The 15989-nt window shown below is 34.3% G+C and overlaps 1 protein-coding gene across 1 annotated transcript in view; it reads left to right on the top strand.

The window, feature by feature from the left end:
• The window catches only part of LOC132514574 (pancreatic alpha-amylase), a 59402-nt gene extending 44843 nt beyond the window's left edge, over positions 1–14559 (top strand). The window contains exon 11 of the mRNA XM_060139484.1: positions 14166–14559. Coding sequence (XP_059995467.1) covers positions 14166–14419 — 254 coding nt within the window. The 3' untranslated portion in view covers positions 14420–14559. The remainder of the gene's footprint in view (positions 1–14165) is intronic.
• The last annotated feature ends 1430 nt before the right edge of the window (positions 14560–15989 follow it).

Raw genomic sequence — 15989 nt, 5'->3', positions numbered from 1 at the left:
TGGTTTTTTTATTCAGTTGCATTGGTCTATGTGCCTTTTTTTATTCCAGTACCATACTGTTTTAGTTACCATAACTTTGTAATGTAGTTTGAAATCAAGAAGTGTGGTGCCTCCATCTTTGTTCTCTTTTCTCAAGATTGGTTTGACTATTTGGTGTGTTTGTGGTTCCATACCATAACACTGGGTCAAAGAAGAAATCAAAAGGGTTATCAAAAATAACTTGAGGGGGATTCCTTGGTGGCACAGTGGTTAAAAATCCACCTTCCAATGCAGGGGACATGGGGTTTGATCCCTGTTCCGGGAAGATCACACATGCCACAGAGCAACTAAGCCTGTGCGCCACAACTACAGAGCTCGCTCACTGGAGCCCACAAGCCACAACTGCTGAGCCGGCATGCCACAGCTACTGAAGCCTGTGAGCCTAGAGCCCATGATCCACAACAAGAGAAACCACTGCAATGAGAAGCCTGTGCAGTATAACGAAGAATGGCCCCTGCTCGCCACAGCTAGAGAAAGCCCGCATGCAGCAACCAAGACCCAATGCAGCCAAAGATAAAAAAATAAAATAAATAAATAAATACATAAATAACTTGAAACAAACACAAATGGAGTGTTATCAGAAGAATGGTGGGGAGAAAAGCTACCTTTTTCTCTCCTCTTCAATCTACAACCAATAAAATACCCACAACTCAACAAAGGTACCTCCACCCAAGACAAAAGGATGTAGGAGGATTCTACACATCTGTGCATTTAAAGGTGAGTGGACTGGAACACATAGAAGAGGCAGAACTAAAGGAACAGAGGAGTTGGTACCTGCCATCCCAGCCCTCTGACCATGGTAGCTGAGCCCACAGCTTAAGAAACCTTAACAATGGTGCACAGGACTCCAGCCTCCAGACCACTCCAGTACCTGTGGCCACAGGTAACTGGGCAGGCATGGCAGTGGGGCCTGAAACCCCATTCCTCCAGCTGTTGAGGGGCCCACAAATTCTACACCTCCACACCCCTCCACTGGCTGTGGAAGAGGCCAGAAACCTTACAACACTGGACACAGTAGAGGTGCCTGTGTGACCCTGGTTTCTCCCCACAACTCTCACCCTCCCACCCCAGGGCCAGAGCCTGTGTCTCAAGGGATTAGGGACAGGAGGAAGGAGCCCACCATCCCAGTGACGACAGGGGCTCTGGCGGAAGCAAGGCTGCAAGGAGCTCAGAGTCACAAGAAGCAACAACGAAGGCACAGAGCCATACCTCTTACACAGAAGATGGAGGCTGAAAAGTGCGAACTTTCAAATATTTGTAACCAGAGGCAGCTCACTGTAGAGAAACCAAAAACTTGTGTCACAGCGCCACCTACTGGAAAATAAAAGAAAGGACTCTAATTTCTAACGTCATTTAACTTTAAATGCATTGAAAGAGGAGCAATTTGTCAAGTAAAATGAACAATCACAAAATGAAAATGAAAGTTCTTCAGAAATCAGACCTAAACGCATGGAATATTGTTGTCTAACTGATAGAGAATTCAAAATAACTGTCATGAAGAAACTCAACAAGGTACAAGAAAACTCAGAAAGGCAGTTTAATGAGCTCAGGACTAAAATTAATGGACACGAGGAATATTTTACCAAATAGATTGAAGTTCTAAAAAAGAACGAAACATAAATTCTGGAGCTGAATAACTCAATAAATGAGGTGAATAATTCATTAGAAAGCATTGAAATTAAAGCAGACCATATGGAAAGAGAGAATTAGTGAGCTCAAAGATAGAAGTCTAGAAGAGAGGAAAGAGAAACAGATATGAAAAATTCAACAAGAGCTATTCAACCCTTTTACGAAGGACAACATTAGGAAAATGGTTATCTCAGAAGGATAAGAAGGGAGAAAGGAAGCAGGGAGATAATTTAAAGAAATAATAGCTGAGAACTTCCCAGACTTTGGGAAGGACCTGGATATACAAGCCCATAAATCTAAGAGAACACCTAATTATTTTAATGTAAAGAAACCTTCTCCAAGACTCGTAATATTAAATTGTCAAAAGTCAATGACAAAGAAAGAATTTTAAAGGCAGCCAGGGAAAAGTATGGTAACCTACAGAGGAGACTCCATTAGGCTATCATCAGATTTCTCAACAGAAACCCTACAGGCCAGGAGGGAATGCAATGGCATTCTCAAAATACTGAAAGGTAATAACTGTCACCTAAGAATATTCTATCCAATAAACATCATTCAGATATGAAGGAGGAATAAAAGACTTTCCCAAACAAATAAAAGCTGAGGGAGTTCATCAATACTAGATCTGCCTTATGAAAGATATTGAAAGGAGTTGTTCTTCCAGAAACAAAATGGTAAAAATACACAAAACTTTGAACAAGGTGATAAATAGAACTAGAAAATTACAACTCTTTATCTGATTAGGTTTTTAAATACTTTATTATAGCATAAAGGTTAAAGGGAGAAAAAAGGAAAGCAAAAAAAATAACTACAGCTGTCTCAGCAAACTCACAACATAAAAAAAGGATAATTTGAAACAGAAACGTAAAAGGGGAATAGGAAAAAGATGGAATTCATATATATAAATGAAGATAAGATGCTATCAGCAGAAAAGGGACTATTTTATCTATGAGACATTTAACACAAAAATCAGAATAACCACAAAACAAACATATAACAGAGACACAAAACATAAAAAAGAAGAAACGGATAAAAATATCATAGAAAAATCACCAAGCCAAAATGGCAGACAGAAACACAAGGAAAAAGAAATGATAATGATCTAGAGCAACCAGAAGACAAAAGATAAAATGGCAGTATTAAGTCCTCACCCATCAATAATCACCTTAAATGTAAATGGACTGAATTTGCCAATCAAAGGCACAGAGAGTCTGGATGGATTAAAAACAAGACCCAACTATGTGCTGCCTCCAAGAGACTCAGCTCAGCTCTAAGGACAAACATAGGCTAAAAGTGAAATGATGGAAGCCAGTGTTCCAAACAAATAACAGCCAAAAGAAAGCTAGTGTAGCTATGCTCATATCAGACAAAATATACCTAAAGTCAAAAAAAAGTAATAAGAGACAATATACAAAAATAAAGAGGATGATTCATCAAGAAGTATATACAGTAATTAATATATGCACCTAAAACAAGAGCACAAAAATATATAAAACAATTATTAACAGACCTAAAGGTAGAAATTGACAGCAACACAATAATAGTAGAGGACTTTAACACCCTACTTACATCAATGGACAGATCATCCAGACAGAACACAACAAGGAAACAGCCTTAAATGAAACATTAGACTAGATGGGTTTGATAGATGTGTACAGAACATTCCATCCAAATGCAGCAGACTACACGTTCTTCTGGAGTGCATATGGAACTTTCTCAAGGATAGACCATATGTTGGGACACAAAACAAGTCTCAATAAATTTAAGAAAATTGAAATCATATCAAACATTACTTCTGATAAAAATGGAATGAAACTAGAGCTCAACTATAGGAAGAAGACTGGAAAAGTCATAAATACATAGATACTGAACAACATGATACTGTACAAGTATTGGGTCAACAAAGAAATCAAAGGAGAAATCAAAAATTACCTGAAGATAAATTAAAATGAAAATAAGACATATCAAAATCAATGGAATACAGAAAAAGCTGTACTAAGAGGGAAGTTTAATAGCAATACAGACCTCCCTCAAGAAATGAAAAAAATCTCAAACAATCTAAACTTACCACTAAAGGAACTAGAAAAAGGAGAACAAATGAAGCTCAAATTTAGTAGAAGGAAGGAAATAATAAAAATCAGAGCAGAAATAAATGAAATGGAGACTAAAAAAACAATAGAAGAGATCAAAGAATCTAAGAGCTGGTTCTTTGAAAAGATAAATCAACAAACTGTTAGCTAGACTCACTAAGAAAAAAAGAGAGAAGGCTCTGATAAATAAAATCAGAAACAAAAGAGGAGAAATAACAATGGATACCATAGAAATACAAAGAACTGTAAGAGAATGTTTTGAACAACTGTACACCAACAATTTGGACAACCTAGAAGAAATGGACATATTCTCAGAACCATACAACCTTCCAAGACTGAGTTGTGAAGAAATCGAGAATCTGAATAGACCAACCACTAGTTCAGAGATTAAAACAGTAATTAAAATCTCCCATGAAACAAAAGTCTGGGGCCAGACTACTTCAGAAGGGAATTCTACCAAACACTCAAAGAAGATCTAATACCTATTCTTCTCAAACTATTGAAAAAAATTAAAGAGAAGGGAACACTTCCTAACTCATTTTACAAGGCCAATATCACCCTGATACCAAAGCCAGACAAAGACATCACACAAAAAAAGAAAGTTACAGGGCAATATCTCTGATGAAAATGGATGCAAAAATCCTCAACAAAATATTGGCAAACCAAATTCAACAATACATTAAAAGGATCATACACCATGGTCAAGTGGGTTTAATTCCAGGGATACAGGTATGGTTTAACATTCATAAATCAATCAGTGTGATACACCACATTAAAAAAATGAAGGATGAAAATAGTATTATCTTCTTAATAGATGCAGAAAAAGCATTTGACAAGATTCAACACCCATTTATTATAAAAACGATAATGTGGGTATAGAAGGGATGTACTTCAAAATAACAAAGCTCATATGTGAGAAACCCACAGCCAACATCATAGTCAATGGTGAAAGGTGGAAAGCTATCCTTCTAAGATCAGAAACAAGATAGGGATGCCCACTCTCATCACTCTTATTCAACATAGTTTTGGAAATCCTAGTGAGAGCAATTTGGCAAGAAAAAGAAATAGAAGACATCCAAATTGAAAAGAAAGAAGTAAAACTGTCACTATTTGCAGATGAAATTATTTAATATAGAGAAAACCCTAAAGACTCTACCAAAAAACTATTAGAAATAATAAATGACTACAGTACAATAACAGGATATAAAATCAATATACAAAATCTGTTGCATTTATTTATAATAACAGTGAGACGTCAGAAAGAGAAATTTAGAAACAATCCCATTTATAATCACAACAAAAATACCTAGGAATCAATTTAACCAAGGAGGTGAAAGACTTATAGACTGAAAACTATAGACATTGTTGAAAGAAATGGAAAAAGACACAAATAAATGGAAAGATATTCTGTGCTCATGAATGGAAAGAATTAACATTGTGAAAATGTCCATATTACCCAAAGCAATCTACAGATTTAATGCAGTTCCTATAAAAATCCCAAGGACATGTTTCCCAGAAATAGGAAAAAATGAAATATTGCTATTTGCAACAGTATGGATGGAACTTGAAGGCATTATACTAAGTAAAATAAGTCAGATAGAGAAAGAAAAATACTGTATGGCTTCACTCATATATGGAATACAAAAAAAACTAATAAACAAACAAATACACAAAAACAAAATATATGAACAAACCAAACCAAACAACAACAAACAAATAGATGCAAAGAGGGTGGAGGGTGAAATGGGTAAGTGGGATCAACTGTATGGTGATGAATGGAAAATAAATTTTTGGTGGTGAGCATATTGTAGGGTATACAGAAATAGAAATGTAATGTTATACATATGAAACATATAATGTTATAAATCAATGTTACTTCAATAAAATTTTTTTTAAATGACAGTGGATACAGCATATGAAATCTTACAGGATGCAGCAAAAGCAATTCTCAGGGAGAAATATAGTAATAATTGCCTATATTAAGAAAAAAAAAGGATCTCAAATAAAAAATTTAACGTCACACCTCAATGAACTGGAAAAGAAGGAACAAGCTAAACTCAAGGTAAGAAGTAGGAATAAAATAATAAAGATTAGAACAAAAATAAATGATATAGAGACTAGAAAAACAACAGAAAGATTAATGAAACTAAGCTGGTTTTTTGAAAAGATAAACAAAATTGGCAAACTTTTAGCTAGAACAACTAAGAAATAAAGAGAGAAGACTCAAACAAATAAAAGCAGAAATGGAAGGGATGTTACAACTGGTAACACAAAATATAAAGTATCGTAAGAGACTACTATGAACAATTATATGCCAAGAAATTAGATAACCTAGAAGAAAGTAATACATTTGTAGAACATACAACCTATCAAGACTGGAAAACATACAACCTATCAAGACTGGGTAAAAAATAAATAGAAAATCTGAAATAAATAGAAAATCTAAGCTCAGGGCCAGATAACTTTACTGTTGAATTCTACTAAACACTAAAAGAAGAATTAATGTCAGTCTTTCTCAAACTCTTCCAAAAACAAAAACAAACAAACAAAAAAAATCAAAGAGGAAGGAACACTTCTGAGCTCATTTTATGAGGCCAGAATTATTCTGATTCCAAAATCAGATGATGACATTACAAGAAAGTAAAATTACAGAATAATATCCCTGATGAACATAGATGCGAAAATCTTCAACAAAATATTATCAAACTGAATTTAACACACATTAAAAAAGATCATACACCATGGTCAAGTGGGATTTATACTTGGGATGTAACAATGGTTCAATATACCAAATTAATAAATGTGACACACCACATTAACAGAATGAAGGATAAAAAAATATTATTATATAAGTAGATGTAGAAAAACATTTGAAAAACTTCAATATACTTTTATGGTAAAAAATCTTAACAAATTAGATATATAAAGTATGTACTTCAACATAATAAAAGCCATATATAATAAGCAGACAAGTAACATACTCAGTGGGGAAAAACTGAGAGCTTTTCCTCTAAGACTAGAAATGAGATAAGGATGCCTGCTTTTGCCACTTTTATTTAACACAGTACTGAAAGTACTAGCCAGAACAGTTAGGCAAAACAAAGAAATACAAGGCATCCAAATCAGAAAAGAAAAAGTAAAATTGTCTCTTTATAGATAACATGATTTTATATATAAAAATTCCTAGAGACTCTACCAATAAAACTTTCAGAACTCATAAACTATTTCAGTAAAGCTGTAGGATACAAAATCAGTCTACAAAAATCAGTCGCATTTTTATACACAGTAAACTTTCTAAAAGATAAATTAAGAAAGCGATCCCACTTACAACAGCATGAAAAACAATAAAATACTTAGGAATACATTTAACCAAGTAGGTGAAAGACCTGTACACTGAAAACCATAAGACACTGATGAAAGAAATGAAGACACAGGTAAATGAAAAGATACCCCATGTACATGGATTAGAAGAATTAATTTTGTTAAAAATGTCCATAATACTTAAGGATCTACAGGTTCAACATGATCCCTATCAAAATTTCAATGGCATTTTCACAGAAAGAGAAAAACAATCCTAATATTTATACATAACACATGGTTTATTAACAGGTTGGATATTTGCTCAAAGGTGATCCATAACATTTATTTGATGGGTTAAAGTCACTAATATGCTCCATCTATATTGTGTTGTATAATATAGTTGAGCATTGAAATCCCAGGAGAGACTACATTCAGCTAGTAATTAGGGGATGTTTGTAAAAGTGCCACCAAAATGGTGAAGGAGTGGAATGCTTAGGAGTATGAAAAGTGAAGGATAAATATAGAAGATTTATAGGCCCCACCATTAGAAATCAGACATGCTCCCAGAGAAACTAGTGTTGGTGTTTTTGTCCTCAATTGCATGATATCTGACTAGGTAATATAAAGACTCACTATTAAATGTTTGGCAATATACGAGCAGAAAGAAGAGAAGACCACTTTATTTGTGTTAGTTCTGGAGAGACTACTTGTTTTCTATATGTTTATCTATAACTAGGTACTATTGTGAAAAAAGGAAAGAGAAAGAAAGCATTGTGTTTTTAGTGAGGAAGATGATTTTGATGAGGTTGGGAGACTAGTCAGGATGTTGCTAGTGAAAAATGGGGAGAAACTGAATATAGGCAGTGTTGTAAAGATAGAAATTAAGGAAATAATCCTTACAGTATTCAGGAAGTAGAATTAAGAATGTTTCCTGATTAATGTAATATAGATGGTGAAGAATAATTTAAGAATAACCTCTAAAATTTGTGATTTAGTATAGAAGATAGATGGTGCCATCACTAAAAAGGAGAACATGGTGAATATGAGTGGAGAAGAATTAGAGAAGAGTTGATAAAGAATTGAAAAGGAATAAAGAATTGGAGGTGAATGAAATGGAATAAAGACGATAATTCAGGTTTGAACACATGAGTTCAGTGGGCAGCTGAACATATAGATTCAGGCTTTATAAGAAAAATCTTTGCTGCATATACGTATTTTGGAGTCTTCAATATACAAGGTAGTTGAGGCCTTATGTGGAGTTTTACTTATATTTATAGAGTGAAAAGAAAGGAAAGGAGTGGAAGGAAGGGAAGAAAAAGGAATGGAAAAGATGGGAATGGAAACAGTGAAGGTTTGGAAAAAGGAGTTTTAAAGAGGATAAGAAATAGCTATGGAGCTCAGAACTAGGACTTACTGTAACAAAAACAAAAGAACTAAAATAAGGAAAAGAGTCATAGGAAACATATAGGGGCAGAAGTGCTGGATAGACAACTGGTTACCTTGGTAGTATCAGTAGAGTGGTGCAACTGGAAACCTCCTCTGTGAGAATCATATGGGGGAGGATTAATAATTTCAAATAACCCTGTTTAGAAATCTAAAGCTTAAATAGAATCAGAACATAAAAGTAATTTGAAGACAATATACATGATATGGGCATTATAGAGTGTACATGATTTTGTAAAAGAAATGTATGTTTACAAGGAGATTAGTAAATGTTTGAAAACAAAGTAGTTTTATAGATTTTAATTTAATTGTATAAATTTTTGATAGTTTGTGTTTTCACAGTACTGTGGCATTTACATTTTTTAGCTTTGCAGAATTGCTGACTGAATTGAAATAGATAGCTTAGGTTCTCTGATTTCCATTTAAATGCTCAACAAACTGTCACAAGGAAGTAGTTTTGCACGATTTATAACAACTTTAAGACATTTGCTGCTGTGCTATGACTACATCCAGTTATACGAAATATGACTTTCAAAATTACTTTTTTCCATTACCTGGACAAGTTAGGGTTAGTATAGAAGGAAGTGGCTGCCTAGATGTAGGAGGCTAATACAGTTTTGAACATTTGATATATTCACATAAATCCTCTGCACACACACAAAAAGGAAAAGTTGCAGCAACTGTTTCTTACAGATAGAACTTAATTAAAAAGAAAGAGTTGAGTTTTCAGGGTTGCATTTTCTATTTCCAAACCAGATATTTTTATTAAGTGGCAGTTAGAGTTCTCAATATTAGCTATTGAATTTCAGATGATTTCAATGCAATGAAAACTATGGCTAGTTCTTATCTTCCTCACCCCAGTCAACAGTTTTGTAATTTAATCTTTTCCTACAATATCTAATTCTGTAACCAAAAAAAGCAATCAGTAAGAGTAAAATGATAGGAAAATCAGTTAAAAAACTGTTTTTCTTTAAATTTTAAGCTCCTTGAAAACTGAGCATCTTTTTCTCTATGATCCCATGAAGGCTGAACAATAATAAATATCCACTGAATTAAATTTTTTAATTCTTTCATCAATGCTCTTAATCTTAATATATTTCAAAATTCTTGGAGTCCTTTTATTACACTGACAATATGAAATTTAACATTAACCTGAAAGATAACTGGGTCTTATCCTCTAAATAATTCTTTTATAGCAAATAGATGTTTTTCAGACATTAAGGTGTTTTGTAATTCATAATTGTAATTTTAAAATAATCTGAGGATATTTCCCCCCTAAAGACTGCTAAATATAACCTTTTCTCTAAATCCACTGATACTTTAACACAAAAAATTAAAGAGAAGTGTGTTTTTTTTCCCTAAGCTAGATTTAGTGGAAATGGGAGAGATTAAAGAAGAAATTCCTCTTTACATAGGTTGTGAGAAAGTAGAAAAATTTTCCCCTGGAAATCTGTATGTGGATGAATCATGTTCCCTTTTTACAATAAAAGACAATTATGATCCAGAAGCATAAAACATATATTTACAAACTGGGAAGACAGCAAGAATGAATATGAAGGGTGAAGAATTAGGGCTGCTCATAATCATTTCAATTTGGATTTCCCCATAATTTATGTGTCTGTTTTTTAAAATTGGTTTTTATTTATACCAGAAAATATATTTATTTACTATCTAGATCTATTTCTGTCAATATAAAAATTCAAATGTGAAAGGGCAATGAATAAAATTTTAAAAATTAAGGCTAAAGTAAAACTACACCTTATTTTTAATGTGTTTTAAGGAAGGAATTGGAGAAATATTTACTTAGCAGTTTAAAATTAACGAAGATTTTAGATTTTTATTTCAAAATTTAGCAATGAGCAATCAGATGTGTCACATGTAATCCTCTTATATTTTTTGAGGGTGAAAATCATACTGAATGTAGCAACAGAAAGTAGGAGAAAAAATTGGACAAAAACAATACAACGGGGCTTCCCTGGTGGCGCAGTGGTTGAGAGTCCGCCTGCCGATGCAGGGGACACGGGTTCATGCCCCGTCCGGGAAGATCCCACATGCGGCGGAACGGCTGAGCCCGTGAGCCATGGCCGCTGAGCCTGCACGTCCGGAGGTTGTGCTCCACAACGGGAGAGGCCACAACAGTGAGAGGCCCATGTACCCCCAAAACAAACAAACAAACAAAAAACAAAATAATACAACGGTGTTCTTTAATCTTGAATATTTTTTTTTTGCATGACTACTTACTAACATAAAAGAATATGGTGTCATATATATTACCTATGATTGAGTTATATAAATATATATAATGTAGGATTAAAGTAAATGAAATTAAAATTCATAATTCTGGGCATATTTATAATGCTAAATAACAGTATATAAAACAGTATGTAGTAATGAGTATAGCATAAATAAGCATTTAATTATTACTTATTTTTCTATGAATAATGTTATTATGAAACAGGGAATGGGATGATATGAAATTTGCAGAGTAAATGATGAAACTGAGTCTGAAATACATCCATTATACCTATGCTGGAATTAATCTGGTTAAATCAGTGCTCTGTTTACACATTGCTGACCATCTGCTCTGTCACCTAAAGTGATCCCGTTATGAAACAGAATCCAAAGATATCTCATCTTCTGTTCCTTGTTATTTCTGCATGTCAACATAACTTTAACCAGCTAAAAAAAGTAAATATTCACTACCAGCTTAACCTCTAGGATATGTTAATGAAATTATATTTTAGATTCATGGCAGCATATTAAAACCTTTTATAATTAAAAGTAGTCATTTATAAACTTGCTACATCTTCTGTCAGAAAATGAAAGCCACTTTCTAAGTAACAGTAAATATGTTGTTAAATAATGACTAGTAAGTAAACTTTAAAAGTAAGAATTTGGTAGCAAAGCATGTGAATATATTTATATAAATATATGTATATATTTAATATATATACAAATTACAGGGAGAGATAGTGAAGGTAAATTATTCAAAGAAAATGTAACAGAGAAAAGCCAAATCTGACTCCATGTTGGATCCGTTTCTTTTACTTTAACCTTTGCTTCCTGTTGCTTTTGTTCACTAAAAGGATACTGTCTGTACATAATGGCCTGCCTCGGGGAACCCTCCCCCTCTGCCTGAATGTTAAACCAAAGTGCCTTTGTTCAGGGAAATATCTGCACCCTCTCCTCCTGTGGATGGCTGCAAGAAAGATGAAATGAACACATCCCCTCCCTGAGGCTGGCCATCCCAGGGGATATTTGCAAAACTATGGCCTTTTTTTACTTCCTCATCCCCTCCCTTTCTCTGTGCTATAAAAGAAACTGGTATCCAGACCCCCATAAGATGTTTTTTCGGAGACACTAGTCTGCCATCCTCTTGGTCTGCCGGCTTTCTGAATAAAGTCGTATTCCTTGCCTCAACACCTCATCTCCGATTCATTGGCCCGTTGTGTGGCAAGCAGAGCGAGCTTGGGCTCTGTAACACAAATACTTTTCTTGTAAAGTAGTGATGACATGTGGAGGAAGGCCTGACAAACCAAAGGAAGAGAATAAATTGACCTTCTATGCAAGAATCTAATGGACAAAAAGTCTGCACATTTTCAATATGGACAAAAAGTCTGCACATTTCACTAGATTAGCCTAGGGGAAAAGCACACTTTAATTTTCTGTGTTAAAATACCAGTGGATTTAAAGAAGGGGTTATATTTAACCATCTTTAGGGGGCAAATATCCTCTTAGATTATAACTAGACATGAATTACAAAACAGCTGAATGTCTGAAAAATATCTATTTGCTATAAAAGAATTATTTAGAGGATAAAACCCAGTTATCTTTCAGGTTAATGATAAATTGCATATTGCCAGTGTAATAAAAGGACTCCAAAAATCTTGAAATATATTAGGATTAAGAGCATTGATGAAAGAATTAAAAAATTTAATTCAATGGATACTTGTTATTGTTAAGCCTTCATGGGATCACAGAGAACAAGAAGATGCTCAGTTTTCAAGGAGCTTTAAACTTAAAGAGGAAAAGTTTTATGACCAATTCTCCTATCCTTTCACTCTTACTGATTGCTTTTTTGGTTACTTGTTATTCCTTTTATGGTCTAGTAAGAATTGTGAGCGAATAGAAATTTTCTCTTTTCCGGAATACCTTCCTGGTTTGAAGTACTCTGAAAAGTGCCATTCTCTGCTATTAAATTTATTTGTCAAATGTTTGTTTCTTGAGCCTGGTTTTGTCAGTCTTTCTATCTGATTATGTGTTTCTCAAGAGCAGCAGTCAGAACCAATGGCTATTTTACAAATTTTTATAAAGCCTAGGAAAATGTTTTAATATAGTGACTGCTTAAAACTGTTGATCATTGTTAGTCTAATGATTAATAAATAAAGGAAAATTGACTTTTTTCTCTTTAATAAGTGATTTTATAAAGTGCCCTGAAAAACTCGAAGTGCCTTATTTTCCTCATCATATCATTATATGGTGTAAGTAAACAGAGTCGGTTAAAAATAAAGAAATAAGGAGCAGAATTATGTTGAAATAGCTTGTCACAAGGTGGCACTGCTGTCTCAAATATGAGGCTATATCTACCCTTTCTTTTCTTCGGGGTGATCTTTTAAAATATTTAAAACGCTTTGAAAATACTTCGTATTACCTTAAGGAGTTTAGATCTCAGATAAACTTTTAGAGTAGCATCCACAATTAGTGTTACCTATTGGCTATAATTTTTGCAGATTTTTGTTTTTTTTCATCAAGATGTGTAAAATTCTCAGTCTCAAACATCCAACTTTGATTGAATTTAGACATACTAATCTAAGGGAAAAAAATAAGCAGACAGACATATTTCAGTCCATAATACTTCTATTTTTGACTTTCATCTCTTCTTTATTGACTTCTTAAGAAAATAATCAATTTCATAAAAAATCATTGTTAGAGTGTGACAATCAACTTTTGTCCGTTAAGTTAGTAATTACTATTATTTCTAGGAAAGAGAAAAGATTTAAGATTCTGAATTGGTATTTTGAAAAGAAGGCAGTGTCATAGAACTTACTACCAAAGCACATCTCATATGCACAAAGTTGAAATCAGAACTGAGTAAAATACCATCACACGCTCTTACATTCTCTGTGAGGAATATTCATTGAGGCTTATTTTCACTGTACGTATGATTTCTATAGCTATAGTTACAAATACAGAGTATCACTTTTTTACATGAATGCAGTACTTTCAGAATAAAGTATCTAAGCTATAGAAGCCAAAAGGTGAGAGCTGATGCTCATTAAGCAGGCTGGAAAGACTAATAAGAATAAACGTTTGCTAAAGGCAAACAGTCACCTTCATAAGTTTAAAGAGAAAAGAATAATGCTAAAAACAACTTTCCTGCCTGAAGTTACCAAGAGAGATAGAAATAGTTTAAAAGTACATTTTTAGAAAGAATAGCAGAACAGTTTTTAAGCTCAACAAATTGTATGTTCTTAAGGAATAATTCAAGTTACAGTTCAAACCTTGAATGAACCTGCTTGCCATAGGTAGATAACTTGTGTTTGTCTCTGGATTTAACACGTGGTTTGGTCATGCTAGCATGCACGGAAGGTATACCTTCTGCAGTTAGTCTGGAATAAGCCAGTCTTCTGAATATTATTTATTTATTTATTTATTTTTTTGCAGTACGTGGGCCTCTCACTGTTGTGGCCTCTCCCGTTGCGGAGCACAGGCTCCGGACGCGCAGGCTCAGCAGCCATGGCTCACGGGCCCAGCCACTCCGCGGCATGTGGGATCTTCCCGGACTGGGGCACGAACCCGTGTCCCCTGCATCGGCAGGCGGACTCTCAACCACTGCGCCATCAGGGAAGCTCCTGAATATTCTTATTATTAGTTACTTGGAAGTAAGAAGAAGAAAGAGGAAAAAGAGAAGAAAATAAGACTAAACAAAAACACAAGTCCCTCCAGTTAGAGATTCCTACATTAATGTCACTTTATCAGAGAGCCCCTTCCTTGACTACTCCTCCCTCTTTACCCCCAGTACGCAGACATGGCAGATACAGACTTGCGTGTTATGTCTCCCTCACTAGACTATAAACTCCATGAGAGCAGGATTACTGTTTTGTTCACTACTGCATCCTCAGTGTTTCAGACACTTAACACATAATACGTCTCTCAATAAATATTTGTTCAATAAATGAATGAATTTTCATACATCATGGATATATAGATATAGTTGCTTTATTTCATAATAGTGAGCAACCTGTAATAGATATTTATTAAACATGAATTTTGGGTGCTATTACTAGACAATGTTTGAAATCTGGCTTTACCTAACTGACTAAAACTTTTGGATGTCCTGTATCATTTTTCTCTAATCAATATGTAACATAGAACGTACAAGAAATATGTCGAAGTTTGAGGAATCAGAATATTTGGGCTGTGGCCACAAAGGGGACTTGCCAAGTGGCATTTGCTTGGTAAATTCATCATACATTAGTTCTGACTTCAGTCTTAGACAGACAAACATTCAATCTTCTTATTCAGTCTTCTTACTGGAGATAATAATATTTCCTGAATGATAATTTAGCCAACCAGAACTTCTCAAATTGGGGCATGCTTGCCTCCTGGGAATAGCTGGCTGAATGCCATAGCCACTCCCATGGAGATGAGAGCAGAAAGGTACAGATAAAGCGAGGCAGAGAGCTTTGGTCTAGGCCTAAGCTTAGGCAGGCTTCCAAACATTTTTCTCTACATGCTTCTATGGACAGAGATTGGGGATATAGCTTGAAAAAACTAACCTTGAATTCTAAGAATATAACTTAAATATCTTTACATATTTTATAGTTTACTTCATAATATATCCATGTTTCTTTTTAAATAAAAATAATATTCTGACCCTCTTAATATCAAAACATGATGCTCTGGGTTGCTGTTCTCTCCCAGCAAGGGTGTGTGAAGCCATTTGTGTGTGGACTCAGATACCACTGACACACAGTGAAATAGAGTACTCAGCTTGGTAAGTGTGATTTAAGCCAACATTCATCCATTTATATATTTCAGCCACAAATACTGTGCCATGTGCTTGGGAAACAAAGATAAGCAAGACAAGTTTGAGTAACAAGCTAATAAATAAGTACAATGTGGTAATTTCAGTGATAGAGGTGGGCATAGGTTGCTGTGGGAATTGAGGGGGTGGTAAGTAGTTGAGCCTGAGTTAAGGGAAATTTTATTAGGACAAGCTTCCTAGATGAGTAGGATTCAACAAGCAGAAGAGACAGAGTAGAATAGAAGAGGCATGAAGAGAAAAATTAAGTGTATTTGCAAAATCCATCTTTACATAGAGGTATGCCTATTACCATCATGGCTATATCAAGAATTTGAACAAGAGTATTCCTAGAAAACATTTAAATGAACATTGCTGAAGTCTACTTCCCCCATTTTTTTCCATTTCAATTAAAAATCTGACCTTGTTAAACGGCACTTTTTTCTTTAGTTATTTAATACTTC

The sequence above is a fragment of the Lagenorhynchus albirostris genome, chromosome 2, assembly GCF_949774975.1.
Source record: "Lagenorhynchus albirostris chromosome 2, mLagAlb1.1, whole genome shotgun sequence".
Taxonomy (NCBI): Eukaryota; Metazoa; Chordata; class Mammalia; order Artiodactyla; family Delphinidae; genus Lagenorhynchus; species Lagenorhynchus albirostris.
The sequence above is the reverse complement of the archived record's forward strand: the minus strand, read 5'-3'. Positions and strand labels throughout refer to the sequence as shown.